The 26,659-nt window shown below is 44.3% G+C and overlaps 1 protein-coding gene across 4 annotated transcripts in view; it reads left to right on the top strand.

Moving 5' to 3' along the window:
* The first annotated feature begins 1,006 nt into the window (after positions 1–1,006).
* The window catches only part of HECW1 (HECT, C2 and WW domain containing E3 ubiquitin protein ligase 1), a 429,025-nt gene continuing 403,372 nt past the window's right edge, over positions 1,007–26,659 (top strand). For 2 of the 4 annotated variants that reach the window (XM_043588504.1, XM_043588501.1), the window contains exons 1-2: positions 1,007–1,299; positions 2,480–2,714. In XM_043588504.1, coding sequence (XP_043444439.1) covers positions 2,592–2,714 — 123 coding nt within the window. In that variant the 5' untranslated portion in view covers positions 1,007–1,299; positions 2,480–2,591. Of the gene's footprint in view, positions 1,300–2,461; positions 2,715–26,659 lie in introns of those variants that run through there. The other 2 variants (XM_043588502.1, XM_043588503.1) reach the window with 2 other exon arrangements.

Below are 26,659 nucleotides of genomic sequence, written 5' to 3'. Positions count from 1 at the left end.
GGTCAGTGAAAGGAGAGCCATGGAGAAGCACCCCATCGCAGTGTTTGGGGAAGGAGAAGATTTGGTTTAGAGAGGGGGGACACTGGCTTCAATGAAGAGTTCTGGAGTCAGAGGCAGCCCTTTGTTTATTCTAGAGGAGGACTGGGTTTGCGGTATGGGAAAGAAGATTTCTCCGAGTGTGTGAAATGTCTCATGGAGGGGATGCTGGGCTGGAAAATGGGGATAGATAAATAAGCATTGCGAAGAATACCATTAGTTCATGGAATCCCAGACTATGGAGATGATGTGCTCAAAACCACTGCATCTTCTATGAATACATTAGGCCAAATATCAACCAACGCACATAGATATACATACACGGAGTAGCCAGCAGCCAACAGTAACCAACATTTCAGTTCTCTGTGCCTCTCGGTTGGCTGTTACGAGGAGGGGTTTATTCTTTGCTTTCTTCCAGTTCTAGCATCCTGACACTGCGTGCAGTTTAATATAAAAACCCGGTTTGAAAGCTAGTCTTGCCCAACAATAGATTTTCCGGGGTGGGTGGGGGGGAGTATTTTCACCCTCTGCGTTTGTAATTACAATGTTTGTTTTGTTTGTTTGCGGTGCAGACACAGGACGGTGCCCAGACATGTGTGAGCGTTTGTATCTGTGTATAGGGCAGGTGGGGAAAGTGTGTAAGGCGGAGGCCAAGAACACCTGTCATAGGGTACCTGCTGGGGTACCAGATCCTCCCTGAACACACTGTTTGCACCGACACAAAAGGGCCAATGGGCCGGGGCTGGTGCTGGATCTGCCCAGTACCCGTGCTGGGTGTGGGAAGGACGGGGCCGGCGGTAACAAGAATCAATATATATTTACGGCGGGGGCGGGGGCGGGGGGTGCGCGGAGGCTGCAGGGCGGGGCAGCGCTAATGAGAGCAAGCCCGGCCTGTGGTTGGTTCGGGAAGTCTGGTACCCACAGAGGAGCAGGCAGGGAGGGAGGGGATGCGGGCGGGAGGATAAAGCGATGAAGTGTGCTGCGTTACCGCGCATCAGGCGCCGTTGTTGGAGCCGGAATACCGTGCGTCTCTGACCGAGCCGGCCCAATCGTCGCGCACACACTCACCGAGCCGCGCGCGCCCCTCGCCGTGGCCCTGGCGGTGGCCGCCGCTCGCCCGGAGCCCCCGGAGCGCGGCGAGAACGGGTGGGCACCCAGGTCCCCCGGCAGGTCCCCGGCGCGCCATGCAGGGCACGTGCGCCCCCCGGCTCTAACCTGCGCGCTGACGGGAGCCCGATCTGTGCCCAGGCCGGGGCTGCCAAGGTAAGCGAGCGCCGTGCGGGGACTCTGCCTGCCGCCCCTACCCCCTCCCTTCTTTGGGCGGCTTCCCCGCCGCTCCCGAGGCCCCGGCAGCGCCCTCCCTCCCTAGGGCCCGGGATCCACCCTCCTCCCCACCCTCTCGCTTCTCCCGCGAGGTTCAATTGTCAGCCTGGGGCGCGCCGCCGCCCGGGCGGGGCAGGCATCCCGGGTGGCGACCCCGACTCGGGTACCGCGGGCACACCGGGCCGTTCTGCGGGGCACGGAGAGAAACAAAGAAGCCCCCAGGCGGGTTCGTGGCGCCTCCCCCGCCCCCCGGCGCCCTCCCAGTGGCGAGGAGGTGTCAGGGGAGGGGGCGGAGAGACCTACGTAATCCCCCTTCCCAGCCCACACCCACCCCTTGTGAACCACAGCTCTGATCTGGGGCTTTGCCCTGGACTCCCTTGTAGACAATTGTGTCCCATGCAATTCCGTGGTTAGCCGAGCGAGCCCCCAGCCCCGCACGACCTCGCCAGTGGTCGCTAAGGGGGCGCGTGGCAGGTCGGGGCCGTGCTCCCCTGGGTGGTGGCAGGCTGGGAGGATGCGCGCTGTGGGTGCTCCTCCAATGCCTCCCGGTCCCCGACCAGCTGCACCGCTCAGTTTTAGCGGGAGCAGCCCGTCTCGTCGCCTACCGTATTGCGACCTGCACACAGGCAGGGAGGAAGCCTCTGGGAAAAGCGCGTCCGGTGCATTTTTGGCTGGAGGTGCGCTTCCTTCTACCCCTACATTCCCGGACCATGACAATGCAGCAAAATCCGGGGGCGCAAACAATGTGGCCCCTCCAGCCCCCGCTCCTCCAGTGCCTTGTGATTGCTCTGCCGTTTTGACGTCCCGGCCACTTGGCGGATTTGCGGAGTGTGGGTGCGTGGTCTGTCTCTCTGTCTTGCACACAGAGACCATAACTTCCTTGCCCAATTTGAGCGCGTGGGGGGAGCTGGCAGGGACACAGGCTGCAGAGATGCCCGGCTTCCTGTGGTTCCGGGCACAGCGCGCCCCAGTCTGCATTGAGCTGACACCAGATAGCATGTGGGGATTTTCCTAGTTGCCGAAGATATTATTTGACGTTGCGATAGTTTTGTGCTTGCTTCTCTTGGGATCTGCAGTGGTGCAATTCTCCCCTTGTTTTTATTTTTTTCTCTTTGCAAAGCTAACAAGGCTGTGTTCAGCAGAAATGGATACAGGAGGAGCAGCGTAGTTCAAAGACTAAGGGAGGCATCGTCTCTCTTTTCCTGGGATTTAAACGCGATTTAGGAGGGCAGATGCCCTACCTGAAAAGGCCAGACTTTAAAGACCCAGGCAGTGTCGTGGTCCAAGGCGTCTCAAAGCAGGTGGCCAGATCTGCGTTTCTCATCAGCGGACTCGCTCCGGCTGTGGCTATTACGGTAATTCGTTCTAGATCGGGGATTCATTTTGAAAATGTGTGTTTTCCACTAAGAAGGGATTAGAGTCCACATGGTTATCCTGGTATGAATGTGTGTGCCTGCTTGGGAGAGCGAGAGAGTGTGGCAGAATTCCCTGTTGACCCTTCCCTCTGTTTGCTGCCTCCTCTGGAATGTGGCATCGGAAAAACGTCGCACTGTTTTAGTTCCTAGACCTACAGGCAGACTGGACTCGAGAGTGTTTCATTTAATAAACCAGAGTGTGACTAATTCTGGAATCCCAGTCCAGTGCATTTTAGCAGCTTTGTGGAATGACAGTTCTCTTTTTGTCTCAGGTAGTTATTTCACGAAGGCAATTTGCCTAAGTTTGTTTGGATTGTGACATTATTGACTTGGTAGGGCCACCACAGTCTGAGCTGGAACAGCCTATCAGTGCATCAGCACAGACTGCAGCTGCTGTGGTCTGTGGACGTAGCATCATTTGATTCCGATTACACTTCTGGCTTTTAAAGACGGATGTTTTAAAAGATCGCCTGAAGCTTTACTTTTCGTGATGCTTGCATCAGATATGGTTATCAGTACAGGAAATACTAGAAGGCCAGAGGTGATCATGGGAGGCAAGCCTCTGCCATCTCCCCTCCTTACGGGTAAAGTGAGGAAGTTGAACTGGCTGATTTCTGTGGTTCCTTCCCTCCAGCCCCAGCCTTGTGTGATAATGGTAAAGGAATAAGAAAAGTTACCCAGTTTCTTAAGGCCAATAATTACAGCCCCAATTTTGCAAACAAACCAGGGACAGGTTATAGAATTTATGGTTTATTTTTACATATCACAATTTGTTTTAGCCCCAGTATGTGCATTTTTTTCTTAAATGAAATTAGTCAACGACTCAAACAGGTCATTTATTTTTTTATTTTTATTTTTTGCCACTAGAGCAAAAGATTAGGTAGAGGCTGGGGTACTGAGAAGAATATTGGATAGTGGATTTTCTCCTTATTTGTGGATTAGTTATTTATTGCAGCTCCATCTTTGGTGGGTAATGGACAATGTAGCTTATTAACAATGTTGCTTTCGTTGTTGTTTTTAACTGAAGACTCCGAGTAGCTGTTTCATCCTGCACAGCAATTGGCAACAGCATCAGACTTACTTTCCCTGATGGGATTTGATAAAACTTGCTAGCATGGATGCTTGCTATAAAAATGAGTGAGGTGACAATTACTCTAAACAGGCAACCAAAGCATTTTTATGTGCTTGTGGTAATTTTTACAGTTTGGGGATGGTTGAGGTATTTGGTCATTGATTTATGCTTATCTACTCAATTTTCCACAGTAGTATGCCGATTTGTTTTAAAGTTACAATTAAAATAACATCCAGAAATAAGGCTACGTGGCAGGCACAATGAATCACCACCCCCTCTCTTGTTTCCATAGCCTTCTTGTTCATACTGCTAAGACAGCACTTACCATATTGCTGTTACATGAGGTGTAAAAGGGCCATAGCCCCCTTGTCTTAAACATGCTTATGAGCATCTTGAGGTCAAGGACATTGTTAAATTCATCTCTCTCTGGCACATCGCACTTTGCCCGGGACAGGAGTCATATTCTCAGGAATGTTGATTAAGTGCATTTTAAGTTAAAAAAAAAAATGCCCTCTACTCGTTTAGGCAGGAGGTAGGTGGGAATTCTTCCCTTTGTGAGTCAGATGGGCAGATCAGAGGGGTTATGTAAGCATCTGAGGGAACAGGTGAGCCAGGACTCAAATCCAGGCCTTCCCCCATGCTGCCCCAGGGAGGGGTTCGCCCCACTCTCAGTGAGAAACCAGGTAGACTGCAGATTGGCATGCTGCATGCTTGGCTTCTTTCTTACTGGAAAGACCGGGGTTGTCCTCTGACAAAATCGATCTGAGAGCTTCTTGGTTCTGTCTTGCTGTGGCCCTAGAAGGGAACTTATTCAGCCCCAGCACTCTGGCCTCCAACCTGCAATTAGACAGTGAGGGTGAGCCCCTCTTTGCCACCTCCTCTCCAGGGCTGGTTCCACCACCCACAGCTTGCTCGGATGATGGACTTTTCTAGGCAATGCCCCGGACTGCCCATTGTTTGTCCAAATCACATTTAACCACTGTGAGCTGTGCCTCTGAGATGACCCAGTAGTTAGACCAGAGACAACCATCATTGCTGGGTCAGCCCACCCTGACGGAGTCTCCTAATAGTCAGATTTCTGTGCTAACAGGTGTAACTCACAGACAGACCCTTGCTTCCATCCCATCACGTCCTGAAAAACAGGACAGGTTACCATTAGGAAACCAGAAAGTTCAAACCCATGTGTCCTACTGTAATGCAGCCCGGGGCATGTTTGACATGCATGGACTTCTAGAGACAACTGTGTGAAATGTTCCACATGGTTTTTTTTTCCAAGTCACTTTTCCTCTCTGAGGTTTAGTTTTCTTTTCTTTAAAAGTAGGGAGTTGAGGGATGCCTGGTTGTTTCAGTTGGTTAAGCATCAGACTCTTGGTTTGGGCTCAGGTTATGATCATGGTTCATGAGTTCAAGCCCTGCATCAGGCTCCACATCATCAATGCAGAGCCTGCTTGGGATTCTTTCTCCCTCTCTCTCTGCCCCTCCCTCACACGTGTGTGTGTGTGTGTGTGTGTGTGTGTGTGTGTGTGTGCGCGTGCACGCGCGCGCGCACGTGCGCGCACTCTCTCTCTCAAAATAAATAAACTTTAAAAAATAAATAAAAGTAGGGAGTTGAATCAGGTAATCCCAAAGGTCATGTCTAATGCCATGATTCTGGGGTTGTTTTTGTGGGTTTATTCAACTGAGTGAATTAGAGGGAGAAAAAGTTTAGTATTAATTATTACAATTACATTAATATTGACATTTATCTATAAATTTAACTTTGTGATATGTATACACTAGAAATACTTGGGGCGCCTGGGTGGCGCAGTCGGTTAAGCGTCCGACTTCAGCCAGGTCACGATCTCGTGGTCTGTGAGTTCGAGCCCCGCGTCGGGCTCTGGGCTGATGGCTCAGAGCCTGGAGCCTGTTTCCAACTCTGTGTCTCCCTCTCTCTCTGCCCCTCCCCCGTTCATGCTCTGTCTCTCTCTGTCCCAAAAATAAATAAACGTTGAAAAAAAAAATTTAAAAGAAATACTTAAGGCGATGTGTGTTAGTCTCTGGGTTACCTAATAATCATTTTGGACCCTCTGTTAACAATATTGTCTGTAAATATCTATAGTAAATCTTTCTTAATTGCTAAATTAGATTTACTCTATTAAAGGAAAAGATTTGTAGCATTTCTGGTCCCAGTGAGGAGGGCAGTGGTGAAAAAGCAAATAATCCCCAACTCCTGTATAAAAGATTCTTAAGTTTAGGATTTGATAGTCAAGGTTCTGGGACCTACAGTAAAATATTTCTGTTCTCACCACTGAGTGTGTTTCACAGCTGAGTAGCTCTTGAGGTCAAAAGTGTTCCCTGGGATTCACCTAACAATGTTCCTTTCCATTTCCTTCTGGTTCCTCATTTTGCTCTTATGTATTTATTTACTTACTGTTTCTTGTTTTTGCCCCTTCTTGAAGCTCGGCTGGCCCTTGATTGCCCCCATGAAACATACAGTGCTGGTAACATTGCCTGCCCACCCCCTACCTGCCCCGCTAGATGCAGGAGTCAGAGCTTCATAACCTTCTGCTTATCTGAACATTTTCTACTTTCTTCATAAACGTTGCTTCTCCAGATACAATGAGGTTTTGTCTGATGATTTTGATCGTAGTAGACGTGAACACAGACTTTCTGACCACTGGGCATTTGTCTTCAAGCCTCCTTAAACACTTTAGGCAGCAAAGCAGTATATAGGCGATTTATATATCCCATGCCATAATGTTTGGATGTGTGAGTATCTTTTGGGAAGTGGTTGTTGTGTTCCGTGACATGGGCATGGTGCAGAAAATGAGAAGTAGTCAGTGCAGGATGTCAATAATGTCACTGCTGTTGGCAAGATACCACAAAGACCACTGAGCTCCCAGGTCACTAGAGGAAAACCTCTGGATTCCCGTAGCTATAAGTGATGTGCACATTATTTGCTGAGAACCCACGCTTTTCCTGATTTATTGGCCCAAAGCGTGAGGTACACAGAAGACTGAAAATAAGGATATAGGGTACAGACAGGCTCTTCTGGTGTTATCCAGCATCTATTGCATTGAAGTATTTTTGGGAGCATTCAATGGATGGGACTTAAGCTGGTATTGGGATTGGGGGGGAGGAGAGAGCGCTGGAAAAGGATGCCATCTGTGCCCATAATGACGAATGCCATCATGGAGACTTCACTCGGGGTCCCTTATATATATTTAGTGGAGCAGATTTTCCCTTTCACACTTTCTAGATCTATTTGCATTGCACAGATGTCAGGGAAATATCATGTGTGTGGAAGGGAAAAAAAGAAGACCGAAATTCACATCCATGGCCAGGGATTGTAATTCAATCCCTTTGTCCTTAAATTGACACCCATTTAACTTGCACACCTGTTCCCTGCGTTTGCTTTCGGGGTTTAGCAGAAATCTCAGTCTTGCACTTGAGAGGTTTTGGCGAAGGGGATACAAGGGTCGAGCGCGGGAGACCTTGCTTGCTCGCTGTTGGTGCAGGAACTGACGGACCACGGTGGCCATCCACCACCCTCCTTCCTGGAACACACTGACCAGCTGGAAAACCACAGGACATGATCCATAGATTTTTACCCTTAAAAAGGCTTCTCTTTTTTTTATTGTTATTCTTAATTCCTTCTACCATCAAAACTTAGGACAGCTAAATTAAAAAAAAATTTCTCCTCTATTTTGAGCACAAGCTATTTTTGTGGAAATGAGCTTTTTGAAGTTGAGAAAAAAAGTAGTTTTGAGTGTCACCTCTGTGACCTGCGGGTAAAGGGGCTGAGGAGAAGGAGACAGCACACAAATATGCTGTGATATGTGACATTTACAGACCCCTCCCTGGAATCCACACGCCCTCACAGTTGAATCAGTGTTCTGGTCCCTCTGTCAGAACACGCCTGGAAAAAGTTGTCTATGCTGCCTTTCTCTGCTCTCCCCGTCTAAGCCCGTAGAAACATATTTTATCGTGTAATGTTTGATTGAGACTAACAAGATGTTTAACATATCTGTAAATTGTGAAGAAAATAAAACAAGTGTGGCCGGCGGTGCAGCCGGAGACCAGAACGCTGTCCGTTCATTTGAAGGGAGTGCCCTGTGTGCTCCTGCCTCATTTCTTCTTCTGCCTTTCAGAGCCCCCCGCCAAGCTCCAGTCCCCATCCCGCCCTTCCTCTGTCCCCCTGATGGTCACCGATGGTCTCTGCTCATCCAGTACAAGGTCAGCTCTCCATCTGGGTGCTGCTGATCGCACACTTGGGTCCACTCCCTCTGTCTTCCAGGACACCAGGTTCTCCCAGTTTCTTACTGTGTCCCTGTGTTAGGCTTTCTTGGTGGCCACTGACATTTTATCACTACTGACCTCCACATGATGGAATCCACCAGGGTATGGCTCTGACATCTCTTCTTTCCCGTATGATGAGCCCAAGTTTATCTCAGCTGTCCTGCCTGACTCATTCCTAGAATGCCATCACCAACATCTCCCTGAATGCCACGCAGTCTGAAATTTGTGCAATTCACAACCCCCAACTTTCACTGCTCAGAGCTGCTTCACCTTTGGAGTTCTCCACCTGTGTAAGGGACACCTCTGTTCTTCCTGTTGCTCAGGCTGAATGCCTTCGATCCCCTGGCTTCCCTCCCTCACCTCGTCTAGCTTTTAGCAAACGGCTCTCCCTTCTTCTCGGCCCCTCTGGCCACCAGGACAGCCTTATTTCAGCCACCATGATGTCTCAACTTCAACACTGACACCCAACCAGTCTTCTGTGTTCCTTGCCCATCTGCAATCTGTTCTTTATACGGCAGCCCAAATGATCATTCATTCATTCACCAAATATTGACTAAATGTCTGCTATGTGCCAGGCCTTATTTTTGGTGTTGGCATGCAGCATGAACACAACGCAGAACAGTCACAAATCTCTGTTATTTCTTTGCCCACCATTTTCCAATGGTTCCATCCCTCTCAGAACGAAATCCAAACTTCTTATTTGGCCTACAAGATTCTGCATAGCTGGGCCTCCTGCTCCTGCCTTTCCAGGTCAATGCCCCCAAATTTCCTGTTCTTTCTTGACCATGCCAGGCACGCTCTCATCCCACATGCTGCTCCCTTCACCTGGAAGGGGGCAGTGTGTGGGGTGAGGGGGGCTTGTCTCCCAGGTACCTGCAAGCGTGCCCCTTAACAAGGTTAATGACCTTCTTCAGAAAGTCTTGCCTTGACCACCCATTTATACTGCCTTCTCTTCCAGCTATCTGCTTTCTTTTTCTTCACATCACTTAGCCCCACATGATTTGTGATGTATTTTCTTGCTCATGTGTCTATTGTGTATCTCCCATTCTAACTTCTAAACTCACCAGAGCAGGGGCCTGTTTACTTGCCTGGTTCCTGGAACATAGTAGCCACACTCTTTACGGGATACAAATTTTTCCGAATCTGATGGTTTAGAGTTTGGATGGTATTTTCCAGTCTCTGGATCCTCCAAGAATACTCTTTTTCTTTGCCATAAATGATTCCCCCCACACCACAAGGTGGGGGTCAGGGGTCTTCATTACTGTCTGGGCATTTTGTTGGTAGTGAATCTCTGTGTTATTTATCCTGGCTGGATTCCTTTGACAGTTAAAGCTTGAACTTGTCTTTGCTTCCTCCTCAACGCCCAGCAAGTAGCAGTTGGTCACTCAATTATTGTTGAATTGAATCATTTCTTTGTTGTTGCTAGGACTTGAGAAAACTCTCTGCCCTCTGGTCTCTGCCTCCTCTGGGCCACACTGGTTTTGTCATCTTGATTGTGAGCATGTCATTCCTATGTTCAAAACTGTCGGGAGCCACAAAAATCTACACAATAAAGAGCCTACTCCCCAGACTGGCCTTGCGGGTCTGTGGGCTGTGACCAGTCTTGTCCCAGTATGCCCCATGGATCTCTGCTGATGCCAGACAGACCTTCTTTCCATGTCTCCAAGCATGCTCTGTGTTTTCCTATAATTTTGTACATTCTTCTGTATGCCGTTTTCTACCCTTAGATTCCCTACCCCTCCATAAATTTACCCATTTTTAACATCTAGCTTAACTCTCACATCCTAGCCAAAGCTGCCACTGAGTTTCTCCATTGATAGGATTTTCCCTGCACCGAGTTCCCCTGTGATAGGTATCCCTGAATGCCCGCTATTAGCTCTCTGCCTTTCAGCCTCCCTACTAAATGATGAGCTCCCCAAGGTTAAGGACTGTGTCACATTTATCTTCGTATCCTGAATACACTTGTCCTGGTATCTGCCACTGCAGGTACATCTCTGAATGTTAAATGAGTGAGTGCCCCAAGGAACAATCTGAGTTGAGAAGGTCTGTATTTTATTGCTTCTAGAATGATGTTATGTACAATGTATGCATCCACAAAATGTGTATCATAACAGTAAGTAAGAAGTTGGAAGAGGTGAACTCCACAAAGACAGGAATTTCTATCCTGCTTTGTTTGTTGATTCTCCTAAGTGCTTAGAATAGTGCTCAGGAACAGAACTCACTATTTAAAGATTGAATGCGGCTCATAGCTGGACCATATCTTAAATTTTTAATATCACTGTATGTAAATGAGCAAGCCCGAGGACTGGAGAAGCTTTCCCAAGATCACGCAGTAAGACACGGAACCTGTCTTCTCCCTGCTGTCCAGCCAGGTCTTGAACAGAAGAATGCCCGATAACTTTCCAGAGGGATGGTCACAGTGTTACTTTCTTACCAATATCTGGGCAACTTCTTTCTTCAGAAGAAGCCTGACTTCTTAGATCTTCTGAAAGAAGCAACAGAGAAAAAAATTGCAGCATTTCAAAGGACTCAGAGACTAGTCAATAGGAAACAACATTTATATGTTCCCTTGCTGTTTGCCTGGTCCATTCATTTTTGGAAATGCTGAGAAGATCTAGCCCCTTTGCTCCGGTGGGCCATCCTCAGGAATTTTGCTTAAACCTGGTGTCTGCTTGAAGCGATGAGGTGGTCGGTGTTTCTTAGAATCTCTCTGATGGCATAAACAATTCACAATGAAGTCATCTAGTTTAATTTCACCAGGGAATTTTATTGGCAATGCTGCTCTCTATCTTCATGACAAATTTGAGTAGCAAGCTAGCACAATTTTTGATGAAAATATCTCCCAGAAGAACTTTGTGAGCATTCTCCATCATTTTGTTGCAAGCAAGTAAAATGTATCTGTCTTGGAAACTTACATTCAGATTCTGGTGTGACATCCTTGGGAAAATAGTTGAAAGTCACTAATTGTTATTTTCATCTTTTTCCTAGGAGAGAGGAAAAGTATCACTATATGTATAATGAAGAGGCATCTAGCTTCTCATAAGAAATTTGACCAAGGGACTACTGGATCACAAACCAAAATAGAAATGCATTGTGTATATGTATACACACATCTGTGTACTGATAATATAGAAATACATATAAAATATATAAGTACATGATATAATTTTTTAAAACTCTTACTATTTTCAAAGTAATTTTCAATTGTTTCATTCACCTAGAAGAAATTTCTTGAACTTCTGTTATATGACAAGTACTTATGTTTGTGCGTGGGATTTTAACATCTAGTTAAAATCTACTTGAAGGTGAAAATGTACAAAAGATACAGCAGCATAAAATCCCTGCAGTGGAGAAACATTTAGTTTGAGAAAGCAAATTGCAAAAGTTGTGTCCTTTATGATATTTTTTAAAATGACTTTTTGTTTTTAAGTAATCTCTACACCCAACGTGGGGCTTGAACTCACAACCTTGAGATCAAGAGTTGCAGGTTCCACTTACCAAGCAAGCCAGGTGCCCCAAGAGTGGTTGTTTTGTTTTCACACTATTAATGGAGCATCTGTCATGTACCAGACACTGAGCTGGGGGCTAGGTTACCCTGGTGAATGGACATGCAGCCCTAGTCCTTGTCTTCACAGAGCTTATAGTTGAGGTCCTCAAATTTGTGACCTTGCTTCTGAAAATTTACACAGTTTGGTCATTAAACAGAACATCACCCTTGTCAGGGATTTAGAAATCATTGTGCTACTCTTTTTTTTTCTTTTCTTTTAATTTTTATTTATTTTTTGGAGAGAGAGAGAGAGAGAGAGAGAGAGAGAGGAAACACAAGCAGGGGAGGGGCAGAGAGAGAGAGACAAAGAATCAGAAGTAGGCTCCAGGCTCCAAGTTGTCAGCACAGAGCCCCACACGGGGCTCGAACCCACGAACTGTGAGATCACAACCTGAGCCGAAGTTGGACACTTAACCGACTGAGCCACCTGGGCGACCCTCATTGTGCTATTCTTTAGCTAAACTTAATTTTACCAAATTGAATGCTCCTGTCATTGATCTTAGGCACCTTAGGGCCAAGGCCCTGGGTCTGTTACTTGAGAGCCCACAGTGCTGTAGGATCATGTGTCCTCATGACTTGAAACTTGGCCACAAATGTTGTTTTCCCCAGTGATCCAGAGAATCTTCTGGAGGAGGAAGCACTTTTTTATCTAAGTATTTTAGATAGACTTCAGTGAACTTCAGCATTTTAGATAGACTTCAGCAGTGTGAAGGGACATTCTGGCTACCTGCTCAGGACCCATAGGCTCCCAGGACCAGGTGAAGTGAATGGTCTGGTTTGATGCACATTGTTAGCAAGGGGACAAGTCCTCAGATGGAGACTGCACTGGTCGCTCCCCCTCAGGGGCTGCTTGCTTGCTTTATGCTGTGGAATAGTGATGCCATAGCCCTGACGATGGGGTGAGTCATGGGTGGTGAAGGGAGGCAAGAGGACAGAAAGCCAGATTCTCCTCTTCAGAGGCCTGCGTCCTGCTCTGGCTTAAATGGCGTTTATCATGCAAACCTAGGATTTTTTTAGTTTCTTGAAGAAAGTATTGAACAAACCATTTCAGCTATGTAGAGAAAGTTGAAGGATTATTGCAAGAGAAAGAAAACCAGTCTAAACCCAAGCTGTGTCTGTAGACATGTGGGAGTAAAGGGGAGGGGTAGGAATTAGGTGTCAGAAGTGTCACACTTTAAGAGAAGAAAAGGTCATGCTGGGGTCCTGACTCCACCCTTTCTCAAGTATTCATTTGTCTCGGTTGAAAAATGTAATTGATTCAGTGTTTTTATAAAAACATTAAACTTTGTGGTAGGAATTTTGTCTTAATTGTAAGAGCTCTTGCCTTTGAAATTTCATTTTAGAGGCAACATAGAGTGAATGGCTTTGTTTTTACATTTAGCACATCTTGGTATGAATTTGCAAATGGCTTTTGAGGGATCCAGATATTTTATTTTTCAAATCTATTTTTTCCAAAGTGCCATTAGCAGGTGGAACTCATGACTTTCCGGTATTTTTCAGGCAATGAGCTCAGTGAGATTTGGAAATTAGCTAAGCCATTTATAGATTCATAGAATGCTGGCTGGGGAAGGCACCTAAGCCGTGTCCCACTTAACCCTCTCGTGTTCTGCACAATGAAACAGCCATCTCCCAGGGTCATGGACCCCGCATTTGTGGAACCTAGAATGGGAGGCTGTCTCTGGGCTCCTGGCTTGATGCTCTGTGGCACCACTTGCTAGCTCATTTTGGGGCTGGGCTGGAAACTTGGATATCCTTGGGGTCTAGGCACATATGGATTTGGGGGTGGGAGGGGTGGTGGGCAGTTGCAGGCAGGGGACTGTGAACCACGGGCTCCTGCTGGTGGCTACTTAGTTTCAAGCCAATTGCTGACATGTGGAAATGAGTTGCTAGTTCTGATTTCTCCCAGAAAACCTAAAGGCTGGGTATTGAAGAGAATTATACTTTTTTACAATTTTTTTTTTGTTTTTTACTTATTTTATTTAATGATATGGCAACACTTAGTGGGCCAGACCAGCCATAACTATAAGCCTCCAAGTTGCAACTTGTGCTCTAGAAAAACTGTCCTTTGAGGATTTCTAGGATGGAAAGAAAGGACCATGAACACTGCTTCAAATTACTAAAATCTGAAATGTGGCAGAGGGACTTGCTCTGAGTCCAGAATGAAAACCAGTGGGCAGAGGATTTGGATTCAATGATAATAAGCATTTTCTGCTACTCGGAATTACTGGGGAGCAGCGAGGCATTAGTGTGCCAGGGTCCCACTGAGCAGGGTTCACTGGGCCCTTTGTTGGGATGCTGGCTAGAGGCCTGGGGTCCTGGCACCTCTGTGATAAGCTCTAAGGCTGCCGTGTAACCTGGCTTTGCAGTAATCCTGCGCGCCTCCTCCTGCTTCGGTGTGCCGTGGGAGGATGGCCCAAAGCCTTCAGGGGGAATCCATCTACGGTTGACCCTTGAGCCACATGGGCATGGGGGGCCCTCCATGTAGTTGAAAATCTAAGTGTAACTTTAGAGTCCTCAGAAACTTAACTACTCCTTACCCATATGATAACATAAACAGTCAATTAACACATATTTTGTAAGTTACATGTATTATATACTGCGTTCTTACAATGAAGTAAGCTGGAGAAAAAATGTTATTAAGCAAATCATAAGAGAAAATACATTTATGGTACCGTTCTATATTTATTGAGAAAAACTGGCTTACAAGTGGACCCACACACTTCCAAGCCGTGTCAGGGGTCAGTGGTATAGTTTGCTCTCACTGTTTCTTTTTTTAATACAACATGTATATATCACTATACAATGGTCTGCAAAGTAGGGCTGGCTTGCCTCCTGTTTTTGCAGTTTTACTGGAATATGGTCACACCCATAATTTGCATTTTGATCTGTGGTTCTTTCAAGCTGTAATGGCAGAGCGGAGTAGTTAAGGCAGAGAGGCAAACCTAAAATATTGACTAACTGGCCCTTTAAGAAAAGTTTACTGACTCTTGAAAAGGAAAACATGTATAAAGTAACAACCACCTGTAATTCAATGATTAGGCGGAAGAACATTGGCATCTTTTTAAATGTTTATTTATTTATTTTTGAGAGAGGAAGAGAGAAAGCAGGGAGGGACAGCGAGCAAGGGAGACAGAGAATCCCAAGCAGGCTCCAGGCTCTGAAGTGTTGGCACAGAGCCCGACATGGGGCTTGAATTCACAAACTGTGAGATTATGACCTGAGCCAAAGTCAAGAGTCAGGCACTTAACTGACTGAGCCATCCAGCACCCAGAACATTGGCATCTTAATGCATTTCCTCTAGGCATATGCATGATACTGAAATCACACCATAAATACATTTAACAATGTATCAGATACATTCTCTTGTCATATAATTTTTGATATTTGCATGTGTTATTTTAATTGGCTATATAATAGTCTATACAACTTTCCATGCATATGTATTAGGCATGTATCTATTATGTATTGATTTTATTGTGACAGCTGTATGTTTTACATATAAAATTTTATTAATCTTTCTAAGCTTACGTAGGAAATATTACTAACTCCATTTTACAGATGGGAACACTGAGATGTAAAGTGTTTCTGTGACTTGATCAACTCACACAGTTAGCCTATCTGACACCCTGTCCTGCATTTTCAGCCATTCACCTATTACTGGGCACTGAAGTTAAACTGACCTTTTTTGTTTGTTTTGTGAGGGACACTGTGTCTTAGAAACACTACTTTGATGAATATCAAGTATACAAATCATTGACTGTGTTTCTTATTATTTCCTTAGAAATGATTCCCCAAAGTAGAACAGATAAATCCTAGAGGCACATTGCGGCTTCCTCAAATGGGTCAGAGTTGCTTTGGGCAAAGTTGTAACAACACATACCATCCACAAACACTCTGTGAGGGTGCCCAGTACCGACTGCTATGATTTAGCCATTCTGTTGTTTTTTTTTTTAAGTTTATTTATTTTGAGAGAAAGAGAGTGAGCATGGGAGGGGCAGAGAGAGGGAGAGAGAGAGTCCCAAGCAGGCTCTGAATCATCAGCACAGAGCCAGATGTGGGCTTGAACTCACAAACCGGGAGATCATAACCTGAGCTGAAACCAAGAGTCAGATGCTCAACTAATGAGCCACCTGGATGCCCATGATTTAGCCATTCTGTTTTTACTCTTTAATCAAGGGAGGAGGGATACTGGAGGCTGATTCTTTGCAGGTAGTTATGGCCGATGACCCCTGGGAGAGCAACTTCTGGGAAAGATGTTTTCTGGATTAAAATAGGACAGGGTCAGCTCTCATCACAAATCTTTGCCCCTGTGCCTTTCCACTTCTTCCAGCTGTCTTGTGTGACCATGGATGGGAAGTTGCAGGCTAAGAATGGCAGGCAAATGGAAAGGTGATCTGGGGGCCTGGGTCCCTGGGGGCACCGGGTGGGGAAAAATACTCCTCTATAGTGAAGCATCTGTTGCTAGGGTTCTGATATGATTTGTCTAGAGGCAGTTCCATCCAGTGTTGTTTCTCCCACTTGCCCTTGAAGTGACAGAGAGACAGTGAAGCTCTGTTTCTGCAAATTCTTCGTACCTGTGTTTTGCCAACACCCTCTTCCTAGGAAAGGTCTTGGTATTTCTGTTTCCAATTTGTATGAAGTCATTACATATTATAGATATCAACTCCATCATATTTGATGTGGTTATAATGTGACTTTTAATTTTATTTACGATGATCTATTGGTTAAGGTGGTGATCTTTAGGTGTCTCCATCAAAACGTACAATTTGTCTTCACAATTAGTAATAGAGACAGATTCCTATCCCCCAATAACCTTGCACTTAATTGTTTTATCATCCAGTGGATCTTTCCCTGGATCCATCCAAATTAGTGACTTTCCATGGTATAATTCCTTCCATATTTATTAGTTGTCATTCTTCTGTGAAAAAGAGCTTTCCCTTTTTTCTGTTCTCTTCTTCTTTTGGGAAGAAAGGAATCACTATGTTCTCATAAATTTTTATTTACTCAGTGTGATACAGTCAATTACAGTCATTATTATTATTATTATTATTATTATTATTATTTTTGATGCTCAAATTAACCCAATTTTGGCCAGTGGGAGCCTTTTATGCTATTTCTAACACCAGAAATTGAAGGCTTATATTTCTTTTTAATTTTCTATGCTTCTTTCCTCTCTTCTCCCTTCTCCTTCTCCCTCCTTTCATCTCTTCCTCCCTCCTTCCTTTGGTTTTTTCTCTTTCATTGGAGTGGGAGGTGTTTATAACATTGGCTGAAACCAGAGCTGTATTAAGTAAAAGTGGTAACAAGAGGTCTTCTTATCTTCTTCTTGCCCTTAATTAAAATGGAATTAATTTTTTGCTATTAAATGGTATAGGCTGTTTATTTCAGTTAAAAAAAATAAGTTAGAGTTACTCTATTCCTAGGTTAGAAAGTGTTTTAGTCATGTTGTAAACATAGAATTTGGGGGGAATTTATAGTGCATTTTCTCCTTTGACCTAATGAAATGATCAATCCCATTACTATATTTCCTAATAGTGAACTATTTGTATTGTCTTCAAATTCACCCAACCTGAACATTGCTTATTATTTTTTTAATTCTGTGTTGATTCAATATGCTTAGTTTTATATATATATATATATATATATATATATATACACACACATATATATAAATATATATATAAATTATGTATACATATATATTGCTTAGTTTTATATATATATATAATATCTTCAAAGTTAATTATAAACTACATATAAATGTACTTATATCTCTATGTATAAATGAAGAAATTAGATTAGTCTACATTTTTATTTTGCTGTATATTTAAAATTTGTAAAAAATAAATTGGGAAACTGTTGTTTTAGTCCTCCCAAAATGAATGTGCTGTTAGGATTATTATTCCCTGGAACTCAGACAGGTTTACTTGTAAAATCTCCTTGGGCTTTATGCCTTTCTCAGGGAATATGATGAATTAACTCATTAATCTCATGGTTATTGGTCTATATAGAATTGCTACTTCCATTTGAGACAAATAAATTATTTTCCTAGAAAGTTATCTATTTGCCTAAATTCAAATTGCTGACTATATTTTTTTGTAAATTTTAAATTGCCTCCTACTATGTGGTCTTACCTTTTTTTTTTAAATTTTATATTGTCCCTCCCTCAATTCCCTCTTTTCCCGTCTCCTCCTTCTTCCCTTTCTTTTAAAAGTAAAATTGGTTAGAAATTTGTTTATTTTATTTTACTTCTTGAACCCAAGAACTAGTGCTGGTATTTATTTATTTTATTTAGCACTTTCTTCTGTCTAATGCTGTTACCTATGTGTCTGTTTTTAATAATGCCTTCTTCTGTGAGTCTCTTCTTTTTTTCTCTTTATGCTGTCTTGGATAAAAAGCGAATCTATTTATTTCCATCTTGTCATGCTAGTAATTCTACGCAGTTCATCGTTTTCCTGCTGAGCCCAGGTTTGGCCTAAGGATTTTCTCAACACTGAGCCATGCGTTGTCACATGTAGGGTAGAAGGTGCTGCTGTGTCCATCTTTGGAAAATGCAGTTGGCTCCTAGACTTCTCTAATAGGTTCAAATTTACCCAAATCAGGTATAGCACAGGTTTCCCATTCTTAAATTATAAGACTAATTTTATTATTAAACATGAATGTAATGAGTTTCTCATTCATAGATTTGGGTGAAAAATCTATGTTGCATTAAGTTTTTATGGAGTATTTTTTGATTCTTTCACCATATGGGGGATTTTTTTCCTCTTACTTTTATAAACAGTGTTTTGACTGTGATTATCACCTTTGTGAAGTATCTTTTTCCCCAAGACTCTTGACACACTATTTTATGATCCCCTGTCTTTGGGAATCATGGAGAAGTCTGAGGAGAGCCTAAATTTAAATTCTTTGTAGAAAATTTGTGGTGGTTTTTTTTTTTTTTCCTCTCTTGGATACTTTCAGGATTTAAAATAATTGAATTAGAACATCTTATCAAGATATCTAGGTATATAGGGTTTTGTTGCTGTGGTTATTTTTATTGAACTTTACTAGAAACATGACAAACTTTTCATTTGCAGGAAAGTCATGACCTGTTAGATTTGTGTATATTGGTTCTTTCCTTTGTCGTTCTATTTATCTCAGGAATTTTTTATAGTCTATTTATCTACCAGTATCTCCTCTTTCCTTTTTACTTACTCATAAACTCTGACTTAATTTTAGGATGATCCCAGTTTAAAAGCTTTATTTCCCAGTCTTCCTTGCAGATAGAGGTAGTCATATGACTGAAAGAGCGGACCTACGCCGGCCAACTCCATCTTGTTCTGTGTCCTCCACCTTGAGTGACTATGTCCCCGACATGCCCCCTTTCTGGGAAAATCGCAGAGCCACGCCTCCTCCCCTTGAGTAACCTCCCGCTCACCCGTTCAAACTTCCCGATCAAAACACACCTGGTGATCTGCGTAACAGGACTCCGACCCTTCCCCGGCCAATCGGCAGAGGCCACGACCCTTCCCCAGCCAATCAGCTGAGGCCACAGCCATTACCTCACCAACTGCCCCAGACCCCTATAAAACCTTTGTGCTTTTGAAACTCGCTCTCTCTCCCCGGCATCTCACCGCTGCGTCAGTGCAGGTAGGGGATTGAGCTCGAGCTAGCTCGAATAAAGGCTCTTTGCTTTTGCATGGGACTTGGCTCCCTGGTGGTCTTTGGGGATCACGAATTCTGGACATAACAATGAAATACTTGAGTCTAGTGAGATGTACATGTAAGTCATTGGGTGGGACTTCTGTGGAAGCTCTTTAAGGAGGGGGGCTCACTCATCTGGCATGCTGCATTTGCCCTCACTCTTCCGTGTTAATCTGGAATGTGCTCCTGGTGGCTGGAGTGCCAGCAGCCATCCTGTGAGCTGGTGAAGAAAGCCACTCACTAAAGCTGGTGGAAGAAGGCCTAAAATAAAGTCCGGGACCCTGGCAGGGTAGCTGCCAGAAATGTCATCTTTGGACTTCTTCTCACAGGAGAAAAAGCAAACTTGTCTCTTGGCTAAGCCACCATGAATGACTTGTTTTGTTTTGATCGGTATCTTTGAACAAAATCCCTCTCTGATAAACAAATACCTCTTTCCTAAAGGTAAACTGTCTACAACTATCATCTTTTCACACACTCCTTTGCCCCCCCCCCCCCTTATTTTTGTATTCTTAAAGAACTTTTTATTTCTTTTCTACATCTCTAATTTGAATTTCCACTCCAAAGCAGACTTTATTTCTCTTACTGCTTTTAATTTTTCTTGATTTAATCCCCAATTTGAGCCATATCTTTTTTTAAATTTTAATTTACATTTCATCCATTTTCTCTTTTGATCTCTGAATATAAGTTTCTCTTGAAATTTTTTCTTAAGTTCTCTTTCACCTCACCTCCCATGTGCATCCACAAAGCCTTTTGCACACTTGCTACATGTATTCAGAATGCAAAATAGATTCAGTGTAGGCTTTTCTCCTATTTGCTGTACCTCCTCTCAAAGTACACTTTTCTCTGAATTCCCTGTTGTCTGCCTGTTATCAGTTATCTTTTCGGTTTATTCACCTTTGGACAGTAAAACCATCTGGGCTGATGTTTTCTAGGGGCACTTGGTCCTGTCTGTTCTCCTGGGTTCTGTGTGTGTCCTGCCCGAATCAGAGGAGTGCCAATATTACCCAGAGGCAAGGTAAAGTACCTACCTGGCTCCAGCCAGGTTTTAGTGCCTCCTTGGCATTTATCTACTGGGGTTTATCTAGCTTCCCAAGGTTAGTGTGTGTGGCTGTGTGATCACCGAATGGAAATTGGTTCCTAGATTACAATAAAAAGGGGCGAACTTGTAGGACTCTTCCTCTCCATTCCCAAGGGAGGCTGATTCCAATCCTAGGGCAGATGACACCCCTGAGTGGTGCCCCTTCCTCAGCGGGGCTGAAATAGAGGGAGGTGCTCCCATCTCCGTGCAGACAGATCACCTGAGGAAGCAGGTTCCCCACAGTGCTGGAGGAGCCAGACACGTTTTCTGGGGGCGTGTGGCTCCTGCTTCACTTCTGAAATAGGATGGTTTGCCATGTCTCCTGTTTTCTTCAGAGTCACCCTCTGAACAGACCACAGTTTTGCAATCCAGCCCATCCACATTGCAGCTGAGAGGGATTTCTTCCAGAGAGCTGGAAATACTGATCGGCCACATGATCAATTTCCAGCACCGTGCTTTCGGGAGCATTACCGTTGATGGAAGCCCACTCACACTTGTTTTAGTGGTGGCCAAATCAAGCCCAGATTTTCCAGACCTGAGTCTGATCCTGCTGAGATTTAAAGGCATTTCATCTGAGGCATCCTTTTATTACTTCAAGTTTGATATGTATGAGGCCAAATTTATGACTTCTCCTGGCAATGACATTGTAATTCTCCTGGCCCTTAAAACTTGTAGTTACGTAGTTAGACCCATGTCCAAGTTAACATATAGGAGGTAAGCAGCCAGACACAAGAAGCATTGCCTTCTAGATACCTTTGAGGTTGTTCAGAATTCCACCTGCATCTGGTCCATTCTCATTGTTGCCGCTCTTGTGCGGGATTTCATCACTTCATATCTGAATCAGCAAAGGAGCATTCCCGCTCACCTCCTTTATCCTGTCTCTTCTCCCCGTGCTCGCCTCAAGCACATCAATTCCAATTCCGGGTTCATCTTCTTTAGACAGAACCTCAGTTATGCTCTACTACTTTGCCTGGGAACTGCTGTGTCCTTCCTTTGATCTGTGGTATCAGGTTCAGAGCCTCCCCCCACCCCCATTGCTGGATTCCACGTTCATCTGCCTGTAGTGATTCCCACTGCTGTCGAGGACGGATACTCATCTCATTAACAGATCTCACACCCGTTCAGTGCTCATCCTCAGCTCTTAAATCTTATTTATGATGTTTGGTTCCCCCCTGCCCCCCTCCTGGAATATTTTCTCCATTCTTTATCACCAGTTTGGATTCTACCACTTCCCAAAGACCAGCTCAAATCCAGTGATCAGATTGTTCTGTAACCAATGCGTTTTAAAAAATGATTGTGACCATTATAAATTAAGTAGGGTTTATGTACATTTGGAAATAATTTCACCTGATTTGTGTGTTGCTCCTTTTACATCACTCTCATCTAAGTGTCTCATTGCACAAATGAATGAGCAAAAAGAACGGGCAATAAATAGACAGTCTTTTTTCCTGCTTCTAAAAGTCAGGATAAAAACCACCCGACTTTGAGAGGTAATGCAAGAACATGCCATCCTTCTCTGTAGGTTGATATTGTGCTGCTCAGGTGGGCATGACCCATTGTATGGGCACTATTGGAATGCTTGGTGAAATTCTCATTTTGTGCTCTATACTGTCTTGGCACAGATAGTCAGTGGCTTAATCTCTGCTGAGGGTTGAATGTCTCTTTATCGAAAACATGAGTTTTTGTTTTTTCTTTTTGGTTCCTGAAGCACAGATTGCTCTAGCACTGCCAGTAAATTAATCATGAAGCACCAGGTGGTTTTTCTTCCGGGAGGCAGGAGTTTAGGGTCTTTTTGGTGATGTTCATTTATCATGTCCTATTGCCCACATTTCTGGTTCCTGAATTGCTGTTACAAAAGGCCTGACTTTTCTGTCTGCATATGTACTTGTCTGCGTGATCTATTTATCACCCCCATGGAAGCTTCATTTTCCTAATCTATGTCTATGGCATCTGTTTTTAAATTGGTATGGTCTATACATTAGTAAAGACTGCCCTCCCTTTTAGACCAAGTGACCCTTTGTTAGGACCACATATTCTGGAGTGCTTTCCATAAAACTGCTTCTAGGATGAAAATAGAACTGATCCATGGAAAAAAGTTTGGGATTTTCAAGGTCAGATGAGGTGGCTTCAACAAAGAGAAACAGGTTTCTTTGTTGCAGGACTTCTCAGGGTTTTTGGTACACTGGTGTGCAGCACAAAGCTGTAGCAGGACAGGTTGTTGGACTCGGCACCGAGCAGCTCTGATGTGAACTGTGCCTCTGGAAGGGGTCCGGTGACACCACCCCAGAGGGCACTCCAGCGGCATTCCAGGAGTATCTGCCATGAGGCTCTTTTTTTTTTTTTAGAACATATTTTAGAAATCGTCTTTTATGGGACACACCATGTCAAACAGCCTCGGCTGTCATAAACCCTGCAATCGAGGTAAAATTGGAGCTTTGCTAGAGTTTTGCCACCAGTTTGGCTTAAAAGTGCTCAGAAGGCCCCTTCTATAGCGTGATGTGTGACCAAGATGCCAGAGCTGGTCTTGGTGCCATGGGGAGACCATGCTGTGGGAGTCTGTTTCCTACGGACTCCTGTTTTCCTATTTTATTACTGTCACATTTTCTCTTTTGTAACACTTGGCATTTCAGCTTTGCTTTAACATGGTATTTTTCACCTCACTTATGCCATTTTAATTTGTTCTCTTTTTGCTTCCTTGTCTATCTTATTGAAATAACTTCCTTTTTTTGTAATTTTCCTGCTTTTGATTTTTTAAATTTTCCTTGATTTAGAAGTTTAACTTTTTTTTTGTTTGTTTTGTTTTTTTATTTTTGAGACAGAGAGAGACAAAGCATGAACGGGGGAGGGTCAGAGAGAGGGAGACACAGAATCTGAAACAGGCTCCAGGCTCTGAGCTGTCAGCACAGAGCCCGACGCGGGGCTCGAACTCACGGACCGCAAGATCATGATCTGAGCCGAAGTCGGCCGCTTAACCAACTGAGCCACCCAGGCGCCCCTTGATTTAGAAGTTTAACACCCTTTCTCTTATTCTTCTCAGCTTTCTAGTCTTTTCTTTTTTATTATTATTATTTTTTAATGTTTATTTATATTTGACAGAGAGAGAGAGACAGAGCATGAGCGGGGGAGGGGCAGAGGGAGAGGGAGACACAGAATTGGAAGCAGGCTCCAGGCCCTGAGCTGTCAGCACAGAGTTTGACACGGCGCTCGAAGCCACAGACCTCAAGATCATGACCTGGGCTGAAGTCGGACGCTCAGCTGACTGAGCCACCCAGGCGCCTCTAGTCTTTTATTTTCTTAATTCAACTTCAGTTGAATTTTATCTTAATTGCTTTATCTCATTATTGATTTTGAGGATTTTGTTGGTGAGGGGAAAATTTTCTCCTACCCCTTGTGGTTCTCTTAACTAATCTAATAATTAAATTAACCGAGGACAGATTAACAGGAGAAAAACAAATTTAATTATGTACGTATGAGGGCCCCAGAAGAATATGAGACCCCAAGAAGTGAACCAAGCAGGCAGCTTTTATACCTATAAACATAAAAACAATACATTTCTGAAGAACTGTCCAGACAAAGAAACTTAGGCTCCGGTACTAATTAGTGAACAAAGTAAGCCAAGTTTGTTTACACAACCATCTTGTCCCTGAATTCCCTATCTCTGGCGTCTCTCCACCTCCTGGTATAGGGAGGCTACCCTTCCCATGAGAAAGTGTATTTTCTGCTTTTAGGGGGACAGAAGGGTCAGCATCCTTCTCACATCAGCTCTTTCTCAAGTAATGTTAATTCAGAATAATCAATCAATTAATCAAAAGTGGCATATTCTGGGATGGCCTGCCCTGGATGCTATCAGTTTCATCTTTGGAAAGAGAAGTACAGTGCCCTGCTGCAGGGGGCAACCTTGGGGTCAGAGCATGGGATTTTGCCTGCTCTTTCCACCAGCTCCTCTCTTGAGTATCTTTAGGCAAGCTGTTTGACTCCTGGATATGCCTCAGTTTTCTGATCTATAAAATGGAGTTAGTGATGAGTTCCTTTAAATGCTGAATGACAAAATGCGCCTAAAGTCCTTAGCCCAGTGCCTAGACGACAAGTGTCGAATGAAAGTTCCTCACAGCTATGTTGATATTAGTGCATTTTAAGCGGTTTTATCTCTCTTTGTTGTTAAATTTATACTTACTTGATATCTTCGATGATTTTCTTTATTTTTTTTTCTTTCTATTCGCCTCTAATCTTTGACATTTAGGATTTTGAAATTCATTTTTTAATTTTATTTAATCTATATTTCTCTTCATTAGTTTCTTTCATTGTCTCTCAAATGTTGTCATTTTTATTATGGGGTCTCTTTATCTAGCTACATGGAGAAGGATGAGGCAGAGCTGAAATTAAGAGGGTCATAGGACCAATGAGGAGAGCACAGGTTACAAGGGCTTTTTCTTTCACATCAAGCGACTGCTGCCCCTCTGAAAGCTCCTGTGTGTTTTCACGTCAGTTCTCCAGAAAAATCCTACTGTGCTCTACTAATGAATTCCTCCTGAGCAGAGGTCAGTCTTCCGTTCACTGTGAGCGGGTCTAAGTGCTGGGGTAATGCTGCTGTTCCCTTGCAGCCCTCATCCACGCCAAGAACTCTCCAGTCTGTCACTTCCGGCTTTCGTCACCCTTAGCTTATCTTTTTTGTTATTTTTTGGGAAGGTCGTTTCCAAAGGATGTCATGATCAGTCTAGTCTTAGACGATTATAATGGCGATTCAATATACGTTGTTCGGTTTTCTCCCACAGATCAGGAGAGCACGACGTAGAGCAGTCTGTCTTGCCCTTGTTTTCTTAGGTAAGGAAAAAGCTGGCTGGTGACATGTCTGTCTGCAGCACTGGATGGTGACATTTTCCACCTCCATTCCTTGCACCCCCTGGCTGAGCTGCTCTTTGCCTGAATCCACTGAGTGGAGTCCCGAGGAAACTCTCGATTCCACTCACTAGGGAGCCCCGCCCACCTGGTTCTGGAATCCATCAGAAGTTGCCTGTCCAGGAATTGTCCAAAGGCAAGGAACTTTGGCCCCCTGATCCATCAAACTGAGCGACACGAGGCAATCCGCTGTGCCTTTGGGGCCAGTGGTTTCCTTGGAGTGTGCCTTTCTTGGAATGTAGCCGAGAGCGTAGACATTTCTCTTGGGTTTTAATATCACACGTATGTGAGAAATTTAGATTTTAGAAAACTGATTTCCACAGTTTGTAAGGAACTGAGGAAATAAAAATCTTCTGTAACGGTAGGGAGAACTCACCACCTGAATTATGTCAGCCCCAGAGGGGCCGCTGCCAGACTCTAAATGATACCACAGGATTTTTGCCTCTGGTCCTAATTTAGCCTCTGGCCTTTTGGATGCAATTGACTGCAGTGTTTTATTCCTCCTGAGAAAATGCTCACAATATGTTTGGACTGGGGTCTATCGGTCTGTCTGTATTTATCTGTCGCCCTGTGTTGCACATATTCTATGATGGAGAAAATTCTCTGAGAATCTGAACACTTGACTAGTATTGGGGTCTGTCTGATTGAGGAGTGGGATGCCTGCTTTTGTTCCTTACCATGTGGCCTGGATTTCCCATATCAGAAATACTTAAGGGACACTAATTTAAAAAGGCAGATTCCGAGCTCCTGGGAGGAGCCCTGGAATCGGTCCCCTGCTGAGGATGTTGCCTAAAATCAGCATTTTAAAACAAGTTCCTGGGTGATTCTTATACACACTACAGAGTTCCTCCGGGAGTGCAGTTTTCTCTCCCAAATAGAAACTTCTTAGAAACGGATTCACGCGCAGAATCTACTACAGGGAAAGGCGGCACCAGAGAGGAGCCTGGAGGAAGTTAGCTCCTCCTTGTGCCAGGATGATTTGCTGTTATTTTGAGGAGACCAACCTGCTTTGCTCCTGTTCACAAACAGAGCCAGTGTGCCCTCGTATTCTCAGCTCGGGAGTGACACCAACCACGCTAGCTCTGCACCTCCTACATCCCCCCGCCAACCCCCGGCCTGGCTTCTCTGCCCACCAGCTATGTCTTCTACTGTTTTGTTTTATACATGGAATTTGACAGCACAGTTTTTGGATGATCTGCCATGCTCAAATATTGGTTCTTTTAGGACCAAATTTCAGCATCCACTTAGCTTCATGTTCCTCATGCTCAGAAGTGAGGGGTCCTGACTTGTCTGGGCCTCAGCCCTGTCTGTCATGGAGGATCCTGGCTGTG

The sequence above is a fragment of the Prionailurus bengalensis genome, chromosome A2 (assembly GCF_016509475.1).
Source record: "Prionailurus bengalensis isolate Pbe53 chromosome A2, Fcat_Pben_1.1_paternal_pri, whole genome shotgun sequence".
Classification (NCBI taxonomy): domain Eukaryota; kingdom Metazoa; phylum Chordata; class Mammalia; order Carnivora; family Felidae; genus Prionailurus; species Prionailurus bengalensis.
This window is presented reverse-complemented; position numbering and strand designations above follow the sequence as displayed.